Consider the following 21,199-nt stretch of genomic DNA (forward strand, 5'->3'; position numbering starts at 1 on the left):
CTGTACCTTCTCTCCAGAGGCGCCGGTGAGAACGAATGTTGAGAAGACGGGGAGGGAATATTTGGTGTGAGAGGGCCAGCACTCGATGGACACCCCCATTGGCAGACAAAAAAGGGGTACAGATTCAGGCAGAGGAAAAGATTTGTGGTCCTCTTCGGGATATCGGGACAGCAGACCTATACACATAATGGAATCTCTCAATAAGGCTGGAAAGCTCCGTTATCATTTAAAGCTTCTATTGTAATGAATAACATGGCAGAGTCCTTCGCGTGACATGTAAATCACAGGCAACAAATAATGAAGCAGGGTGATACTGCATACAGCGAGAATAGGATGAGAACATCAATTACCAGTTTAACCATGACATCATTTTGTTTTAGCTACATGGGAGTATTAGATTTCACTCTTCCACAGCACTATCCTACTGTAACAAAGACTCTTGCCCAAATGGCCGTTTTTGTGACTCGTGCTGTCCTGTCCAGCTATTCTTTGCAAACCGCACAATAAAAAACACACTAGAAGGATGACTCAAGACAGAGATACAATACCTGCTTTGAATGCCAGGGTATTGGTTTTGGCCAAAGACTTTTTGTAGCACAAGTACACAGAGGATCCCCACTGTAAACAAAAACAAATTTTATTTAAAATGTTAATGTTAATGTTAATAAGTAAAATACTGAGATCTGACATACATATATTTTGTGAAACTAGACCGATGAAATAAACACTAGTTTTGATGGTCACCAGCAAACTGACGTTGTTTTGGATTCTGGTGTGTTTGTGGCTCTTAGATCTCCATGAATCTGCATGAATCTTAGAGAATCTGCATGAAAAGTTTGCTTGTTGACCAGCTTTGTTGAAAAGTAAAAAATAGGTCAAAGTCTGTCATTATTTATGCACCATCATGTTCTTCAAAATCTGTATATGACTATGGAACACAAAAGAAGATATTTTAAGAAATGTCCATATAACGGAAGTCAATGAGGACCAATGTTGTTTGGTTATTCAAAAACATTTTTTTTGTATTCTGCAAAAGGAAGAAAGTCATACAGGTTTGGAATGACACAAGGGTGAGTAAATGATAAAAAATAGCATTTTTAGTCAACTACCCCTTTAAGTTTTGCTTGTAAACAGCTTTGTTGGGCTGGTCTCCATTCTATATCAACAAACAAGCATAAACCAGTCACGACTTTATGCTGGTCTAAGCTTGTCTTATCAGCACAGTGAAAGGATTGTCACGCTCACCATGCTACTGTTGAGATTCTTTTCCACTTTGCAGAAGGCATGTGGCGGCGTCTCTCCCTTGCCGGGAATGATGACACAGATGTCTGTGACAGCCAGCGTGGAATGAGAGTGATTCTCAGATGCACGCCGGTGTGTGATGTAGATCCTTTGGGAGGAGGAGCTACTGATATTAGCAGGGCGGCCAGAGGGTGTGGTCTGTATAATGTTACAATCTGGCTTCAATTTCTCCTTCCACTCATAGAGGACACTAAGAAACATGAACAAAAAGACCTGATATTGAATTTTTCTGCACCTGATACAACACACGATAGCACATTCTAAACCAAATGAGACATTTAATTGCTTAGTTATTTAATATTGTTTACTTCAATTAAAACAAACACAGCGTAGAAAAATATTGCAAATATTCAAATCGTTTTTAATGCACTTTGATGTATTGATAAACACACATCATCAGTCCTTCATCTTTGATGCTCACTGAGCATGTTGCAATAGTTAGTAAGCATTCCCATGATGCTTTACAATGCTGCCTAGATAGGCAGCTCACGAAGCGTTTGGAACGCTATTAACACAGATTTAAGGTTCAGACATCTTACCCTAGGTCTGTAAGCGGCGGTTTGTCTCTGCCCCTCCTATAGCAGAGAAAGATCTGCGGCCCCATAAGACTTCCTCCATTGAGTTCTGCAGGCAGGCCAGAGGGAGTGCATTCAATGCAGGTATATCCTCGAGGTACCTCCTCCCCCAGAGAGCGCATCACTACCGCCACATCGGTGATGGGAGCTTTAAGCTGAGCTGAGATCCTGTGACTTCCATCCTCGGGGTGGACATCATCCTCGAGGGGTTTAGAAGAGTTGGTGAGTCCTGCCACCACAAAGTAGTCTGCTACACGTAGACTTTTCTCCTCCATCTTCTATCATCCCCATAGAGGGAGGACCTGAATAAGAGCTGGTAATGGAGGGAGGGGGAGAAGAAAGAACAGAATGAGAAACGGACAGCAAAGTCTATATTAAAGTAAGACAATTGACCCAGGTGCTCAAATACAAATAGACTCACAAAACATTCTCAAACAGAAAATTGGGAGAGATTTTAAAAAAATTAGCAAAATATTTAAGTTCAAGGAAATACCATGACGTTTTTTTATTCCGGTTAAGTTCAGTCTCAAATGTGCATAGAGACGGATATGACACATCCACTCCCCCAGATGCAGAACACAAACTCATGTAACAAGCTCTGCGCACTTACTCTAAACTGGACATACGCAAGCAATTACCTGTTCACGCTCTGGATGAAAGTATATTTGCTATCAGCCTTTAAAATATGAGTCATACTCCCATCTCTCGTTCTTATCTGCCGACTAACTGCATGAATAAAAATCTACTTCAAAAAGGGGTAAGATGGAATTCCTCTCGCTTGCATCAATAAAACATGTCTGTCACCGTAACGCCTCCCTAGCACCTAAACCGCTGATATCTTAATTGAAAGAATCAGTAACTCCCTGTCCCTTCCAGAACAAGCCTGGGGCTTCTACAGGTTGGCATGCACAGGGAAAACATCCTCGGAGAAAATTGCTTCGTCGCACAGGGTTTAATGGTGGATGCTATTCTTGTGTGGAGTGTTCAGTTTTATCGTCTGAAAATCTACCAGTTGGCTCATGATTATGTTCACAATTACTGTAGGTAGAAGTCTAAATTTCAATCGAAATATCAAAAACACTCTTTCCTTAGAACAAATTTCCATTGAAATAACCGGCTGTCAAATTTTTTTTATTAAGAGACTACTTATACATTCAAACTGAAGTTTTTATATTGAATTTTTTTACACATATCGGTCATGACCATGTAAACAAGGACCACCACTGATGATCCTTTCCTTCCACCATTGGTGCATTTATGACACCTTTTTTTTCACGTGTATGGTCTTTTGCTTTCAGCTCTATTTCAAATGGCTTATCTGTGCTTTACAGTAACATTATGGCTGGAAGAGTCACGGGACACGGCTTAAGAGCTTAGGAAATGAAACTGACCCCCTAACTAGTCCTTTGCTCTATCATGGAAGTGAAGAAGTGAGGAAGCTTCTTTTGAGGAACCGATGACACTTTTGGTGACTGTACTAAACAGGAAGTTGCAATGTCAAGCAAACAGACAAACTATGACATTTATCGATTCATCGATTTATAAACTTGGATAATAATACGGGCCCTTATCCTCCTCTTCCTCATTGAACCTATGGGTCCCTCCTTTCACTTTTCCTTGAGACCTATTTATTCTGCATTTCATCTGTGTTATATTTTCTGCTCTTTTTATTTAAATAACTGCAAAAGACAAGCCGAATTAAATACATTTGTTTTTATCCCAAGCAACATAGCACATTCAGACTATGTTGTTTATACAGCCATGCACGATTCCCTGGGAATCAAACCCACAACCTTGGTTGCTATTGCCATTTTATACTAGTCAGCTTTAGAGATTCTGTCAGATAAATCTACTTGCATGAACAATCAAACATCACAGGATCCATCACACCCACAAACAGATACAGAAAGTCCACCACACACACTAGAGAGAAAAGAAAATGGATGTGTCACATGTTACGCGAGAGATTTAGGATTATATATAGACATAATCTTTCGCTTCAATGACCACGACATACGCCGAGGCTGGCTCTGCCCGCTCCAACATCAGCGCTGATAAATTATCATCCTCACCATGGCAACGATGAAGATAAGCTGCCTATATTAATCATTTGGCTTAAAAATGTAAGAGGGGCAAAAATACTTACGCAAAACTAATACAAATGAATCACGAATGATAACAAGGCTCATATGACAACTGCTGGGTTGAGAAAGAAAACTAATTAGAAATTTCACACAAAACTGGGAACAACTACATTATGTTAAGCAGGAACATTGAGTCTCGGAATGCCCTAAAGAGGATTTCATGTTTATCTGATGCAATTACAGACACTCTTGCACTGACTCAACACTTTTCAGATTACTGCAAGGAAATTGCTGCCTTTTTGAGAAACACCATGCTAACGTCAATCAGAGAGTCAAAGGCGACGGGAAGTGCGTTGGAAACGGCTCTTTCATCAGAAAGCGGCATGGGTCCTACGCAGCGGAAATCCTGGCACAGAGAACCCGTGAAAGAAAATTGCATTCTGCGTCTGAGCCACCACACAGACTGGTGAAAAATAAGGAACTGTTATGATCTTTTCTGATCTCTGACCGACAACCTACGCATCATTCCTACGAAATTCTAGACTCGAAGATTAAGCATTTTTCTTTTGGTTCCCTTTTCCATTTATATGAGAAGACATTTTCAGTAATCACGACATCACATTACAATGCCATAGAGCTGGACTAGCCTTATTTAATACTACACAACAACAGCCGAGAAATGCATGTGATTGTGAGCAGGCCTACATACATGATGAAGGACTCACTGTCATCCGTGTGGCCCTGTAATCTGGGTGGTCACACTAAGGTCCTTTATGGACTCATTTACACCTGCATGTTTAAACCATCTCGAGAGATTCGAACTTGAAATGGTCATTGTTTACATGCCACCAACAAGGCAAGCGGTTTGGTGATGGTCGCTTAACTCAGAATTACATCACTTCCTGTGTACCACAATCCGTTGATAAATATAAAAAGTAAATAAAAGCTTACAATAGCTGGCATTTTAACTCAAATATAGACGGTTTCAGCGGCAACAACATAAACATTACATGGCCAAAACTTTTACTTCCGGTAGTCCTCTGCAAAGAATCAAGAACTGTTCAGTAGTTTTAATTAAATCTCATACAATTAATATACAATAAAATATAAATATCACATCAAATAAATTGTTATCTTATAATCAAACAAAGACCACAGGTTAACTTTTGGGCCAGGCATGTGCATCCGATGAAACCATATGTACTTATATTGAGTGGTGTTAGTTAAAAGTTATAGTTAAGTCAAGTGTGACCCAGACAAAACCATTATTCACACTTTCAGATGTGAATACGGGGTGTGGTTCTATGGTTAGGCCTGACAATCTGATCCAGGGAAGAGGGGACCCACCATGACCTGCTATGAGTTTTAGCATTAGAAATCCTTATGCTTTGATTGTAGAAAATGCTGAACGAATCCTCCAAACAAAGACAATGATTATTAACATTCTTCTCCAGCACAGCGGGCATCTTCACAAGCTCTTTTTCTCAGGAAGACACATCTTTTCAAATAACAAAACCCGCACAGAACAACAACGCAGCATCCTAATTCAATCTCATTGCTGGTGTAGGAGGCACGCTTACTTCTGTTAAAACGATTAGCCTTGCCCTCTTTTCACCAACCTGTGGCGTGCCGGAGTCGGAATATAAACCTGTTTAACAGCTTGCCCATAAGAATGAGCGTGATCTCATCCAGCTGTGTAGTAGTTATGGGCTGTGGCCCAGAGTTAAAGGCTCCGTGGACCAAGAGACTCCTGATATTGCACAGCTCTGGGACATCAAGGAGGCCAAGAGGAAAAACACGAGCAGGGGAACTAATGCAGCACATTGGGCCGAGCATCTGGTCCTGCTTAAGACACAAGGGCGGACATTCGATTCCTCTGCACCATGGCGAGAAACAAGCACATATCTGCATTCTTTGGATAGGAGGAGGCAGGAAGGCTATTTCTATGTGGAAATGTTTTGTCTGTGAAACTTGTCAGAGGTACAAAAAACACTTCCAATTTAAGTATTTTTCTAAAAAATCCTTGTAACTATGAGTTTTGTGGTTTAAACAAAATAAAGCGTGGCATAAGAAAATAAGCCTCTATTCAACCTCAGAACACAACAACGTCCTGCATGTCTGACTTGACAAATTCTTGTAAAAATGAGGTTTCAAAACAATTTCCAACTAAAGAAGGCATTCTACAGGCACAGTGTTGATGAGAAGAGGAAGACAACGGAAGAACTTCTAATCAGAATCCGAACCAGAATGAGCTTTATTGCCAAGTATGTTCACACATGCAAGGAATTTGTTTTGGGGAAAGAAGCATCCAGTGCACAGACACAGCAACTGCAGTACACAAAGACCATAACACAATACAACTTAATACACATTATTGCTAAAGATGGCCAAGCACTGATCGTCCACAGTAATTAAACACAGAGAATGACTGCAGAGCAATGATGGATGCAATCGACCAAAAAAAGAGGGATGAAACTTTGGTAAATGAAGACAATAACTAATGCATGACTAAAATCTGAATAAAAATCTACACATATTTGACAAATACCCCCAATTCATCTTGCTGTCCCAAAGTACATTTATACAGTACTCTATATTTTACCTCATCTCCAAATCTAATCTCATTGTTAAATCAATAGGGTACACAATAAGTGATCTGAGCAGTGATCTGCCTTCTTTTCCATTAAATGTCTGACAAATTAAATTCTTACAGGTATGATGAAACATTGCAGACAGAGTAAGCTATATGCCAACAAACAAAAAGTATGCAATAAAAAAGCCATCGACAGTTGAGGTAATGATGTAACATACATATAAATATGAAAGACAGGGCTGGGTCAAACATGTGAATCATGACCCAGCTGAAAAAAAAACAGTGGAAACCATCACTGAAATTCTAATGAACCTAATGGGTATAAAGGAAATTGTATTGGTTATAATGAGAGCTATAATGGGAGCTATGATGGTCTCTGTGGGTCTACTATGATGGTCTCTGTGGGTCTACTATGATGGTCTCTGTGGGTCTACTGGTAATGTGTTAGGTTCTATGTATCTTTAAATTAAAATGAATTTTGTAATGGTTTAATGGTAAACAGCTTTTTTTGAAGGTATTTGTAATGGACGCAATTAGAATCTGTAAAGATTTTTCTCAGCAAGGAATTATAGCATGCTATTATTTAATCGTGAAACCAAACACAATTAATAATATTCATCCTTTTTAGTCCTTTATAATAACATTAACATCACAATAATAATACATTTTAATACACTATGCCGAAAAGGAATGGAACTGTAGGTGATCATCACATGGCATGTAAATACACGAGCGCAATCAAAACAAGCCCCCAATTATCGACGCGTGATAGCGTCTGTCTGTCAATCGTAAAACGATATCTTAAATACAAAAGGCACCAAATCTATAATTTCACGAACTGTAAATTTTACCGGTCGTGTCTGTAATAAAGGATTAAAAAACGCACGCACGCCCAAACGTAACCATTAAATAGATAGGAGAATGAGACACTCACTGTTTCAGTAGTAGGACGACGATGCAGAGGACACGCTCATTGAAACGCGCACCGTTATTCTGATTAAAACCAAAGATTATTAATCACGGGACAGAAGAAGGGTTTATGTATTTCCACCCATTTTTCGTCAGATAAATGAATTATTCCTCCTTCATGAAATCGCCAAATAACAGTGCACGCTAGTGGGCTGTGCCTCAACCTTCTCTACGCTTTCAGACAGTGATGCTGTCGACTAGAGTCGCGCACGCACTTATCAAACCCTGCCGCACGGTCACGTGACTGCCAGTAAACAGTAACGTCACTTGAACATTCCGGGGACTGTCGGGGATTTAATATGGGGGCGTCCCGACAGAGAGTCCATATAAAGTCAGTGGTGCTGGATGTGATTAACATATTTTAAGATGAAAAGTCGAATTTTGGACAGCTTGATTTAAAGATACAGTACATCATAAACAACACGCACCGGAAGTCTTGTTATGTTAGTATCACAGCTATTTGTGCAACAACCTATGCTAAAGTGAAAGTTTACAAAAAAGGAAAATTCTGTCATCATTCACTCACCTTCTTGTCAAACCTGTATGCCTTTCTTTCTTGTAGAGAATTCAAAAGAATATGTTGTGAAGAATGTTGGTAACCAAAAAACGTTAGTCCCCATTGAATTCTTTCGTATGGAGACAAAACCAATGAAAGTAAAGGATGCCGGTAACCAACCTTCTTCAATATATGAACAGTTTATACTGACTGACCATTAAGCTAAAGGTAAATGAATAGTTGACCTAATAGTTTATATAACTAAGAAAGTCATTATTTACAGATTTATGTAGAGTTTTCCAGATAACTAAATCCTTCTCTCTCTATTTCAGTCATGTTTTATAAAGTAATATATAATAGAGAGTGAGCTCTTAAAGCTTTTTATTCTAGTGTCTTCCTAGCCCAACATAAATCATCAAATGATTCTACATCTGCATGGTCCAAAAGGGTTTTGATAATGGTAAACCAAACAGAGAATTTGCAGATTGTGCGACTGCCAGCATCTGACTCAACAGTGTTCATATGGGATTACTTTGTGTCAATAAAAATGAACGTTAAATTAAAAAATCGAACAAAAATATACAATGAGAAAGAAACAAAACATTTTGATAATGAAAATAATAAACTCATTTGCAAGAATGTGACATGATTTTCAAATAAACTGCAATTTTTCTTAACAATTTTCTAAGTTTCGTTTTTGCAAATAATAGTTTTGAATTAGCAGTCTCTATCACGACCTAACAAGCCAACATCGAGTAAATACAGGATAGCTAGCCTTATTCACATGCAACTTTAAGTGGGTTTAGAGGCTGTAAAGACAGCAGTCTTTGATTTATAATTACAATGATATCAGGACAACGAGATGCCTAGTGGGTTTTGAGGAGATAAACAATAAAGTGTTGTGCTTCCAGTTCATATTTATAATGTATAGATTCAATTAATAAAACATTCTAAAGGCCTCTAATTGTGTCACCTTATGAATTTGTTTTATTGTTGCATTGTAGCATGTCATTAGCATCTCATTTGAATGTATTGGTACTGTTTTATTAGGTGTACTTTCTGTGAATGTAAAGAAAGGGGTATAATACTGTACATTCACCATGAGTTTAAAAAGAAAGATACAGTACTTGACTTATAAGTGGATTTATAAAAGTTTGCGTTCATTTTTATTGACACAAAAGTAATCCCATACATTACTAGGTGGTCTTGATGAGAATGACTGACTTCTATCTTCAGCTAAAATTCTTGCCAAAAAAACAACTTTTCAGCTTGTTAAGACTCATCTGACAGGCTTATCGGGCAGTGTAATGTCATTTTCCACACCTCTAAAACGCATTTGCAATCTTAGGAAATGTCTTTGGGGGTCAATGTGTTCATCTGTTTTTAGAGGATTCAGAGATCTTCAGTAAAGGCCTTCCAACTGTGTCAGGTTTCTTCATCAAAGCACCTTACAAGTCTTCTCAGCTCTAGATGAATGATCGAATGAAGACGTTTAAGTTGCTGGCTGGCCACCCAGTTGGCTCTGTGAACCAATAAACATCATGCGGATTTAGACATACACAAACCCTTCGTGTTGTATTCCTATCTGTTGTTTAACACACTGGCCACCCAGATGGCAGAGCTCTGGTTTCAGATGTAGTTTGTGGCCATTTAAGCCAAAGCAAACTATGTGAAACTTCATTGACTGCCTTGTAATCATTGTCAAGGTTGCAATTTAACCCAATATGCAAGGCTGCAATGTTATTTCACTTCGGTGACGGAGATCTATTGGGTACTGTGTCTGGTTCTGAATCCTGTACACGTGCTTAGCTCAATATTTTTTACCAGGGGAACAGATCAACAAACTGATTAGTGCCTGAAGGCTATTCCTCTGGCTTAACAATTGCTTCGATGTTAGTATGCAGAACATTTCAACACAACCGCAGGATGGTTCTCAGACTATCTCTTCTTCTCTTGTTTAGCTATAATAGGTAATATTGTTTAGCAATTAGGCTGTAAACAAAGAATATACAAGTCCCACCTGATGGTACTCCTCATCCCACCAGTGTTATGTCATCTTGATGTATTGTTCGAAGGTGTTATCTGTGTGGTACTTAAACTTACTCACCGAGAGATGCATTGCTCTTCTGTATACAAGAAGTATGTACTGGTTCTTTTAATTCTACTTTACCGTATTAAAATCAGTCATGTTTATGTTTTGCACTTTTTATGTCTATTCTGTTCACAATTTGTGCCCAAATGTCCTCTCTATAATTGCATTGTGGAGTGTTATTTTCTTCCACTGTGTACTGTGTGCGGGAGTCACAAATACAGCCAAACTTGAAATGAATGCAATGGAAAGCAAATCTAATCACAAAAAGGTATTTATGAACCCTTTGGAATTACCTAGATTTTGCATTGATTACTAATATGTTGCAGATACAAACAAACACGTGACTTGTCAAATAACACCCAAGGTTTGTATTTTTATTAAATACAATAAAGACCTATCATGGTTTGGACTCTCTTTTCTGCCTCTGTGTCAACATTCCTTGCAGTAATTGAGAGAACAATCAATTAACAAGTATCAAGACATTTTAAAGTTAAAAGTTAAAGTTTTCTCACTCTCATGTATTTTAAAGTTTGGAAAAATTTGACTCCTCATTAATTAAATCGCATTAGCATTACCTTCAACCAAACCGTTTTATGGCAGTGGAAATATACTGACAACAGTGGATGTTATACAGATAGTGTATATAGCCTACAGTGGGAGTGGGGAAAACCTTTGTTGTCAGAGCTTGTTAGAGCATTGATTGGAAATGCATATGAGTCACATATAGGTTACATACAGATTTGGGTTGCTAAGTTATGTAACAAAATATATTATCTTCTGTTGGTGTCAAATCATCAGCACTGTGATGAAAAATATAGATTTTTATTAGATTTTTTCGCAATGCAAGTATTTTTTCTGTGCCGATACAGGTACAATACTGCACTCTTGTGGTCAACTTAATACATAGATCACTACATCAATTCCGCATTATTTAGAAAATTTGAATGAAAAGGGCTTTGTATTATCTCTGATTGTATCATTTAGCATCAAATAGAATTTCTGAAATCTTGATTATAAAATGTATATTTAAGAATTCGGAGTTTCCACCTCGGTAGTTTATACTGTAATAAGGTAGATGAACAGTATTTTTATGAAACGACTGACACTCAGTCGTCAATTCTGAAGATGTAAGACATCGCAAAACGAACTAGTTTATTAGAAGCGGAAAAACATCAGGTTCCACCGAGATTTGAACTCGGATCGCTGGATTCAGAGTCCAGAGTGCTAACCATTACACCATGGAACCGTCGTGCTTCGACGTGTAAAATTACCTTTTTTTATTATTCCAAACACATAATGGAATGGAATAATATTTATATTGGCGTAAAAATTGTATTGGTTGTTAATCTTTCTCTCTCAAAATCGAATCTTATTAATTAAAAATAAATAAAAAACGAGCGTATCACAAAATATACGCTTTTATTATGATATACAGTAAAGGCCCTAACCCGGAACACTTCCCAAGACACTCGCTAGTGGTTCACTTGCTAATCTGTTAGCATGGCTACTGCCTAATCACAAACACACTGCAGTGCACCAGCGGAGAGAACAGGGACGGATCGGGTCCACTTTTCCTTCAAATTCCTCCATTGTTTGTGCTTTTTTTAACCAACATGGGGACGAGAGACGACGAATATGACTACTTGTTTAAGGGTAGGCGTAAATTACATTTGTCTCGGGAGTATACGAATAGCGGCTATGATTTTGTGGTTATTGTGTCGGGAACCGTTAGAGCGGTTATATATTTAATACTCGATCTCTAAAGGCCGGCTAACCGGCTAGCTCACTTAGAGCCACCCAAACAACCCCCCAAACCTCGGCTGGAATTGAATCATTTGAAAGATTTGATCGGCTTCGTTCCAACAGAGCCCAACCACCACACACGTATTGTGTCAATATAATTGTTGGTCCTTAAAATCCCGTTTACCGCAGATAGGACCACACCTTGAAGTGGCTAGTTGAAGTTAGCCGCAGAAACTGTTGAGGGGAGCAGGCGGAAATGGGAAACGGCCCTTGTTTCCGAATCTTTACTATTACAGCCGATATGTCTTGTGTAATGGTGTGTATTTTATTTGTAGGGGAATTCGCTTGATCAAAGAACGTTAGTTATAGCGCTTTGTGGCGTATGGCAGTATTCATGTCAACATTCATGTCAGTATGAGGAACAAAGCAATGTCAGTGGCACGACCACCAAGATTTAACGTTACTGAATAAACCTATAGAGAAATTTAGCCTTTAATGGTTGTTATTCCTTTTGGAATGATGTTATAATCTTATAAGGGGCAATACAGTGTATGTTTAATCATATTTATGTTATGTGAGATGCCATAAGTAGGCCTGTGTTTATTCTTGATGAGGGCATGTGTTAAGATGTGAGATGTGTAGGTACTTTTTACATCTAGTTTTCTTTGCCATGCATTGGATTAACAACGTCACGTTACCTGCGTGGTTTAACTCACGTCAGAAGTTGACAAAACTATCGCTCTTGTAGTTAAGCATCTTGTGTCAGCAAATCTTAAGTAGTATTATCCACAATCAATAACAGAGTTTCTATATTTGAAAGTATGTATTAACTTGAAAGTTCACAAAAAAATGTACATTTTGTCATCATTTATTTACCCTCTTCTCATTTCAAACATGCATGACGTTCTTTCTTCTGCACAACAGCGAACACAAAAGATGTTTTGAGGGAAGTTGGTATCGGAACAGCACTGGCCCACATTCACTTTTATTGTATGGACACAAAACCATACATGAAAGAGGGCCAGTCAACAACATTCTTCAAAATATCATCGTGTTTTTTTTTCTGTGGAAGAAAGAAAGAAATATTGGGTTAAAATGACCAGGTTAATGAATTTTGTGTTTTGGTGAACTGTCACTTTAATATTATTTTAGAGAGTATTTTTGTATTTACTGAATGTGCAAAAATAAGAGGATGCAGAGTTGGTCTGATGTCAGATACCATTATGCGTTTTATTTTTAAGTGGTCCTCATTGGGGACTCTGGTGTGGGGAAGAGTAACCTGCTATCCCGCTTCACCCGCAATGAATTCAATCTGGAAAGCAAGAGCACTATTGGAGTGGAGTTCGCTACACGTAGCATCCAGGTAGATGGGAAGACAGTGAAGGCTCAGATCTGGGACACAGCTGGACAGGAGCGCTATAGAGCGATCACTTCAGCGTAAGATGAACGCTCAAACGGAGTTAAATTGTATTTCATTTTTTATATTGGATATACACATAAATACGTATAAATACCTTCCTTTTGTTTTTCTGTTTGATGCATTACATTCTGAATAATTGTTTTTGGAAACTCATGAAAAACAAATTCGGTGTAAATAAAATATCCTGTGAAACTATTTGTTCTTTTTTTTCCACGTGATGTCGGTATAAAGGTATTATAGAGGAGCTGTGGGGGCCCTCCTAGTGTATGACATCGCCAAGCACCTGACCTATGAAAATGTGGAACGCTGGCTTAAGGAGCTGAGAGACCACGCAGACAGCAACATTGTCATCATGCTCGTGGGTAATAAAAGTGACTTGCGTCACCTTCGAGCCGTTCCCACCGACGAAGCACGTGCATTTGCAGGTTAGAAGCACATTAACACATAGCAGTGGACTTTTAACTTTTGATTCATTACATGAAGCTTGTGTTTTACAAGGGCATTTGAGTTTAGTCCTTAATGCACTTATCAACACAGACAGTAAATGTATATTCCCAATGTTTGCAGAGAAAAACGGGCTGTCTTTCCTGGAGACCTCAGCTCTGGATTCCACCAACGTAGAGACCGCTTTTCAGACCATTCTGACTGGTAAGTGTGCTTTGCATAAAAACAGCGGGAAGCGATTCAGCACATGCAATGGATCCTTATCAGCCGTGCAAGGTTGAAGATGATAAACGTTTATTTTTGTAATGGATGTAGGAATAGATGAATACTAAAATGCGCTCAGAAAAGGGCCTGTGTGTGTATGAAGGGTAAGAGAGATTGTAAATGATTGGCCGGTGGTTGAAGGTTGATCTGTATGAATGACTTATCAGAAGCCCTGTCTTGGTTGTGTAGGTTCCTTTAGCCTGACGTGACTGCAATAGAGAGTTTTGGGTTTCTTTTGATCCTCTGTTTGGATCCTGGCATGCGCAGAGCAGGCGGACAAATAAACGTTTAACGGCATCGCACAGTCAGTGTCGTAATTACTTCAGCTGTGATATCCAGTAATGACTCTTGCTCTATGGCTATAGGCTTTTATGGCGACACAAAGTCCATTATCGTAGCTTGTACATCATTCTCGCTGCCAATAAATATATACAAGACACTCCTGAGAATTGAAACCTTCTCTCTGTCCTGCAGAAATCTACCGGATTGTATCCCAAAAGCAGATGTCTGACCGTCGAGATAATGACATGTCACCTAGCAACAATGTGGTGTCCATCCAGGTGCAGCCTACTGAGAATAAACCAAAGATGCAGTGCTGCCAGAACATCTAGCAGCGCCCCTTACCCCAAACCCCCCTTCCCGTACCCCCCCCCAAGCACCCACCTGCAACACCCTCTCCCCTCCTCTTCAAGACTGCTTTGGGTCTGAGATGCAGCTGCACAACTAGGCTTGAGCACAGAGGCTGGTTCCAAAGCTAGAATCTCAAAGGGTCACCACCTGCGGTCTGGACTATGCTTGTTTTTTTTCTTCCTGCCATGGTAGGCTTTTATAATGCAGAATTTTAATCATTATTTGTGCCCGATGGTCACTGAAATGTCTTAATATATAATTTCATTCGCAAACATGTATGTGTTTAGTAGCAGCCCCGTTTCTGCTGTCGCATCCGGGGCGTAAGGGAGAAACGTGCAGTATTGGAGGTATTGCTGTATTTAATATTGTGATGTAGAGACGTCTCTGTCGGTAGATGTTAGTGATTAGGGCCCAAAAACCACAGACTTCACCTTATGCATCTGAGTATGGGTTACAGCATGTAAAATCTAAGTTGCAACTCTTCATGCGTTCGGCACGGATCACAAAGCGGCATTCTTGCATTGCGTTCTTCATGACATCATCAGGGCCAGCGGAAGAGGACTTAAGCTTGTGGCACAGGGAATATCCTGAACACAGTGCCTCAAACAATCCATAGCTACTCCATGCCATCTTTAGCGTCCTCATTGAGGTAGAATAGTGGTTTTAGTGCCTTTCTCGACGGAACGTACCCAAAATGCCTCCGGTTTCATGCATGTGCTTAAGAACAAAGCTGTTTTCTGCATCTCTCGGATTCTTCATGTCAATGCAGCGAGGCCTTCATCACATGATGCTCTTCAGTGCTGTCATCATGCTGTAATATACTATAATGCCGACCCTTTTAGTGTTCTCAACCCTTGTGACTTTATCTCAGTTGGACGTTGTTTAAATTTTACAGCAAAGTTCAGTTTGTAATAAACGGTAATTGATGTCATAATGTGGAAAGAGTATGTCTCTGCGGCTTTAGAGGGGAAATGACTCTCGCTTGTACTTCGCAATTCAAAATAACACTACCACAAACTATTCAGTTCGAAACAAGGGAATAGATACTTTTGTAATGCCTCCCCACTTCCCCTAAATTTATGAACACGTTACATTTACCTTATCACCACAACCCCATAGTACTTTTGCAGGTCACAGATTGTAAAGTAAGAAGAGGAATACCAAACGGAAGTTAATGGTGAACAGCGGATGACCACATCACACGAGAGGGAATAGACTGGATACTTTCTCTTTTTGCACTGAATGTAAAATATCTCCCGGGTTGACTTGCTGCACTACAGTTTATAATCTTGTATTTATTCTGTGGTAGTCACTTATTAGCCTCTAATCGTGGCAGCGAAGCAACGGGACTCTTTAACGTTAAGACACCGTGTGATAATTTATGAATGTATTATGTGTTTTAGCCTCTGTAAAAGTCTTGTCCTTATTCCAGCAGATGAGGAAACAACCACAAGCTGTGATGCTCATTTTTGCTTAATGGCTGTCTTATACAATTTATTCAGTGTGACACAAACTATCAGTAAAGACTGAACTAATAATGCATGTTTTATAGCGGTCGCCACAGATGACCTCCAGAGGGGAAAAAAACTGTAGACCTCAGCATCTTAGTCTGCAACCCTGAAGTCAATTACTTTGAGACAATTTCACTTTGGTTATCGATCTCTTTGACTTTAATTACTCCGGCCCCAGGTAAAACTGAGATAATTCTTAATAGTATCACAACACATTCCAGGTGGAATCGACGGCTTCTCCAAGACTGGTTTAGTTTTTGTTCAAACTCAAGTAATGTCATATAGAAAAATACTGAAAAGAATGGGCCGACGTTACTGCTTAGGTGCATGTGAGTCATATTACTGTTTTCAGTCTCCTGTATCCTATAAGGTTTAGGTCTTATAATATAGCAGCACATTGATGTAAATCAGTACTTATTGACATCAAAAAGAAAAGCGTCAGGGTCTGTTTCTGTAGTGTTGTGGCTTTACCGCGTTTAGGACCCTGATTCTGATTGTATGACTGGTCTTTAGTGGCAGGGGTCTCTGGTGCTAACGGGGGCCAGTGCCAATGATGTTAGGGTACAGATGGCACAACATTGACCTGCCCAAGCACTGCACATAGCCGGCGTGTCCTAGTTAGATAACCTGGATATTACTTTTCTGACTGTCACATATTGCCTCATATTTCTTTTTGTTTGTTTTTTTGTCTGCACTGTACTGTGATTTATTTTATATTGTTATAATTATACTATTACTCTATCCACTGTAATTCCAATTTAAATGAGCAAATAAAATATGTAGTAAATTCAAAATTGTGACTGCTGTTTTTTTGGTTACGTAACTTGTACATTTTACGTTGATCCTCTTATCAGAAGCATGGAATTAAATATATATATATATATATATATATATAACTTATATCTTTTATTTAGGTTCCTCATGATGTCAATTTCAAAGAGACTTGGTTTATCTACAAGAGGTGCACACAAATTTGCAGTTATACATTGTGTCCATATATAATGTACAATTCTTTATTTAAGAGACTTTTATGTTCATTTTGTGTAAGAAAACATCAAGCAGCAATTAAATGGTTGGAACATTAAATGCATAACATTTGAAAGAAATTATAAAAGCTAATGGGGAGCAATTGAGCTGTAAAACTTGGTTAGATGAAATGCATTGTTTTATTTATGAAGGATTGTCACCATGTTATTGCTATCGTGAGTGAATGCAGCCACTTCAAAACAAAGCTGAAATAAACGCAACAGAAGCTGGACTCATAAAACACACTACTGATACACAAGGAAAGGAACACGTAGCCGAATCTATTATACTATAAGGACATGTTTGAGGTCTGATCCTGGAGTCTATTTTATCGTGAGCGCTAACATATAATGTTGAGTTCAAATATATATCCTGTGCACAAACAGCAAAAGCACGTGAAAATAATTGGTCACTATGGGTATCATTATTTGCTCATGCTATTTTTTCTTTTTAAATATGTTTAACTTACACAACAAAGAAAAACATCATTTGCACTAACAAAGTATAAATAAACATCAAATACATATTCACAAAATAAAACCCCTTCGAGGCCCACCAACTGATGTTTTAAAATGCAAACATACAAATAATAACTGAAAACAATTGATAGTTCTGAAAAGCGTTACTTGAGAAACACAACTTAATCCCACATTCATGAGACATACGCACCCAAATAACTCATAGGAACAGTCATAAATTTCTATGTACAGTAGAAAGCACCAGGTTGTTACACAAATGAGCATTACAGTATTACAAAGCTCATGTTGACCCCAGGCTCTCTTCATAAACTTTTATAAATATTTCTGTTTAGGTTTATAAGCGGTCTTGTGAATGTGTTATAAAGTCTCCATCAATATTCCCTTAACTGAAGTAATGACTGCAGGTGTACAATTGAACTCTTTGTATTTCTCTTAAACCATGCTTTGTCACCAAGGCCTCATTTCTGAATGCTGAATTGCGCAGGGGGTGCAGGGAACTGCCCCCTCACGGACACCCCTGGCTCTCCGTTCCAAATCGATACCAACTCCAGGTTAGTAGTTCTGGATCATTGAGTTGCATTGATTATCTTTTCCAGTGTGAGGAGCTCAAATCATTGAGAATCAACATACTGTCCGGTATGTTTCCATGAAAAATTCCCTCGGTATCATGATCTCATGAACCACCCGAAAGCCAATCAGAGACCTTTAAGCAAAGATGCTTTTCCTACACCTGAATTTCCCGATGTATTACACACAGCTTGTTATAAAAAGTCAGTGATAGATGAGAATGAAAATGAATATTCGCTGGTATCCAAATCTCAGCAGTTGGTCTAGTGTACGGTCCGTGTCCAATTTCTCCATCCTCAGTAAGAGAAAGTCCAACATAATCTACTCATGCATCTGTACTTGAATGTGTGTTTGAGAGAAAGAGAGATGAGAAGAGAAAAAGATATTGAATAAAAAGAGACCCCGGAGCAACCAGTCTTCAGTCCCTGTTCATTGGAGGAGGGGGCTCTACAGCAGGGAGCTCGGGGGGCTGTCTGGAGGTGTATGCGTGGGGCTGTGGCGCATGGGCAGGATGTCATAGTGGCTTGGAATGTGGCTGTTCCGCGGGAGGTCGTAAGGACTTTGGGAGAAACCGGTCGCCAGTCCATTGGGTCCCTGAAGAACACTCACTGTGGGTTCTGAGGGAGAAGGGTGATGACGAGGTCAGATGTGTTTGCTCAGCAGTTCAATTTCTCAAATAGCACTAATCCCTGTTACCCATTAAGGAACAACAGAATAATTTTTCTCATTTTGAAAATGTGTCTCATGAAAATAATGATAAAAATGAAATGTTCCCTAGTGGCGACTTGATACCACAATGGAAAGTAGTCTGATTTTTTTTTTTAAGTATTAATTTCTTCAATAGTCTTGAGGCATAAATGAAAAATCACTCATTAATATTTAATATTGTTTTATTTGATAAAATCCTAATTCATCCCCACTGCTAGACCCATACAGCCTTATTTTTTATAATATATTTGTTTGCATTTCTTTTAAACCTAAATCATAACTATTACTCATGCATAAACAAACATAAATATTATTAAAACACTTATAACAAAATTATACAACTTCAATAATAAAATTAACCCCACCATCTAACACATTTACAAACATTAGAGTTACTTATAAACGGCATATTATTGGTTTCTCAGACACTGCGCTTTTAATTCCAGCAGCACAATTTCTTATAATTTGCTTTCGTTTTATTGAAGTTCAGAAGAAAACTACATGTTCCCAAAAGGCAACACAGTACAACACACATAAGTTGCGTTACTCTTCAGAAATCAAAGTTAGATTGTTGGTTAAAAAGAATAAATAAAAATGACCTTGAGTAAGAACAGGCTGTTCGGACTCACCAACGTCATACACGTTCCGGCTGGCGGTGGTCAGAGTTGAGCTGGTGCTGGAGCAGAAGGTCAGGTCTCTGTGAGCAGGAGACTTCATCTCCACGTAACTGCTTTCAGTGTGCTTACACGCCAGACCGGGCGGATCACGGATGGTGGCGTACGGGTTCTCGCTGTTTAGGGAACACGAGCTGGAGCTGCACATGGAGGCCTTTATATAATCTACACACATCAAAGAAATGATATTACATTCACAGATTCATTATTTCCACAAGATGTAATCAGAGCATCGCCCTCTGGGACAGAGAAGAGATGTGAGAGACAAAAATGTATGAAATGTTATTATTTACAATATACAGAACTGCAGGGAAATTAAGTTACATCTCTGGTCAAAGATGCAAAAGAAGCAGTTTATGGAAACAAATCACGTTAGAAATCAGCAGACGAATCCCATCACACCCATCAGTTCTGATCCAATGCAGTTCTGTATTTAGATGAAGCAGCCTGTGCTATACATACAGTAGATGGTGACAACATTACTCATGTACAGCATCTAAAAATAAAGAACTTGCACTGTAGAATGAGAATTATTTAATACGATGATCCTGCTGACTGTTTATAAATCTGTAAAACAATTCAGAGTAAAACTAAAATGACACATATATACACATCAGTGTTGTTTTAAGGACCCAGAAAATCTCTGAAAGTAAAAAGGAGTTATTACCTTTGGCCGTGCGGGTGGTTTTGTTGTCTCTCAGTGTAAGTGTGTCTCCTCTTGTTACTCCTAGCGTGGAAAATAAATAAAGGCACATCGGGTCATTCGTGTCCCAATAACAATATAGAATGTATTATAACTCACATTTATAGATTTGGCAAACGCTTTTATTTAATGCAACAAACATTACTTTTAAGGTATTTAAGCAATGCTACAAAAAATGCTTAGATACTATAATGGTCCAGAGTTCCAGAGTAACGTCTTAATGATATGGACAGAAAATGTATAGAATATTGATTCTGATCCAGTAGATGTGGAACTCTCAGGCAATGATCCCATGTGTCCCTCCAGGACTGATATGGGGAAATATGTAACCTTTTAAAATCAAATGGCACAAAAATAAACATTCTTTCGCACAAATGTCACTTCCCTTGGAATGACTGACCAGATGCTGTCACCAAGCAACAATACAATGTCAAATACAGGCAATTTTATTATTTTGTGTAAACTCAGGTGACAACCTGACCTTCATACTTGACCCTTATTTTGTTATTTCAGTCATTCTTGCGCCATTCTCACCAAGTGTGTTTCCGCTAGTGTATGGTTATATGACTTTAGGTTCAAACTAAATCGGAGAATTATTACAGTGATGCCACTAAGTATTTGAGCAGAAACACACATTTATAGGCAGGATGAACTCTATTCAGTATTTCAAGTTAACCTTCAACCAAATCATGTGACTGAATCACATTTCTTAAGCGACCATCTAGAAGCATTACCAGGCTTTCAAGGTGATGTCACAATCTTAAAATGATATTTATCAAACAGTTTCACACTGATAAAGTCAAAGCCATGGTTGAAGCCTGGTGTGTTGCCTGGCTTCATGATTGTTTATGTTAAATATGAATTCAGATAAGAACAGAAAATACTGTTTGTTTTAAAATCATAATTGTGTGTGATAAAG

General features: G+C 38.7%; 3 protein-coding genes and 1 non-coding gene across 9 annotated transcripts in view; 1 reads left to right on the top strand and 3 right to left on the bottom strand.

The window, feature by feature from the left end:
* The window catches only part of dennd4a (DENN/MADD domain containing 4A), a 28,666-nt gene extending 20,973 nt beyond the window's left edge, over positions 1–7,693 (bottom strand). For all 4 annotated transcript variants that reach the window (XM_056766983.1, XM_056766982.1, XM_056766981.1 and 1 more), the window contains exons 1-5: positions 7,489–7,693; positions 1,842–2,190; positions 1,246–1,492; positions 549–618; positions 7–176 (exon numbers count right to left, since the gene is read on the bottom strand). In XM_056766983.1, coding sequence (XP_056622961.1) covers positions 7–176; positions 549–618; positions 1,246–1,492; positions 1,842–2,152 — 798 coding nt within the window. In that variant the 5' untranslated portion in view covers positions 2,153–2,190; positions 7,489–7,693. The remainder of the gene's footprint in view (positions 1–6; positions 177–548; positions 619–1,245; positions 1,493–1,841; positions 2,191–7,488) is intronic.
* Positions 7,694–11,285: 3,592 nt separating this feature from the next.
* Positions 11,286–11,357, bottom strand: trnaq-cug (transfer RNA glutamine (anticodon CUG)). The gene has a single exon. It is a non-coding gene; the product is annotated as a tRNA-Gln (tRNA).
* Positions 11,358–11,604: 247 nt separating this feature from the next.
* rab11a (RAB11a, member RAS oncogene family) lies at positions 11,605–16,911 on the top strand. The gene is made up of 5 exons (XM_056766984.1): positions 11,605–11,764; positions 13,096–13,291; positions 13,506–13,699; positions 13,842–13,922; positions 14,457–16,911. The coding sequence occupies exons 1-5, from the start codon at positions 11,725–11,727 to the stop codon at positions 14,591–14,593; spliced, it is 648 nt and encodes a 215-aa protein (XP_056622962.1). The 5' UTR covers positions 11,605–11,724; the 3' UTR covers positions 14,594–16,911.
* Positions 16,912–17,270: 359 nt separating this feature from the next.
* Positions 17,271–21,199, bottom strand: part of megf11 (multiple EGF-like-domains 11) — a 101,501-nt gene continuing 97,572 nt past the window's right edge. For all 3 annotated transcript variants that reach the window (XM_056766729.1, XM_056766728.1, XM_056766727.1), the window contains 3 exons: positions 20,245–20,304; positions 19,533–19,742; positions 17,271–18,812 (listed from right to left, as the gene is read on the bottom strand). In XM_056766729.1, coding sequence (XP_056622707.1) covers positions 18,643–18,812; positions 19,533–19,742; positions 20,245–20,304 — 440 coding nt within the window. In that variant the 3' untranslated portion in view covers positions 17,271–18,642. The remainder of the gene's footprint in view (positions 18,813–19,532; positions 19,743–20,244; positions 20,305–21,199) is intronic.

This window comes from Triplophysa dalaica, chromosome 14 (assembly GCF_015846415.1).
Source record: "Triplophysa dalaica isolate WHDGS20190420 chromosome 14, ASM1584641v1, whole genome shotgun sequence".
Taxonomy (NCBI): Eukaryota; Metazoa; Chordata; class Actinopteri; order Cypriniformes; family Nemacheilidae; genus Triplophysa; species Triplophysa dalaica.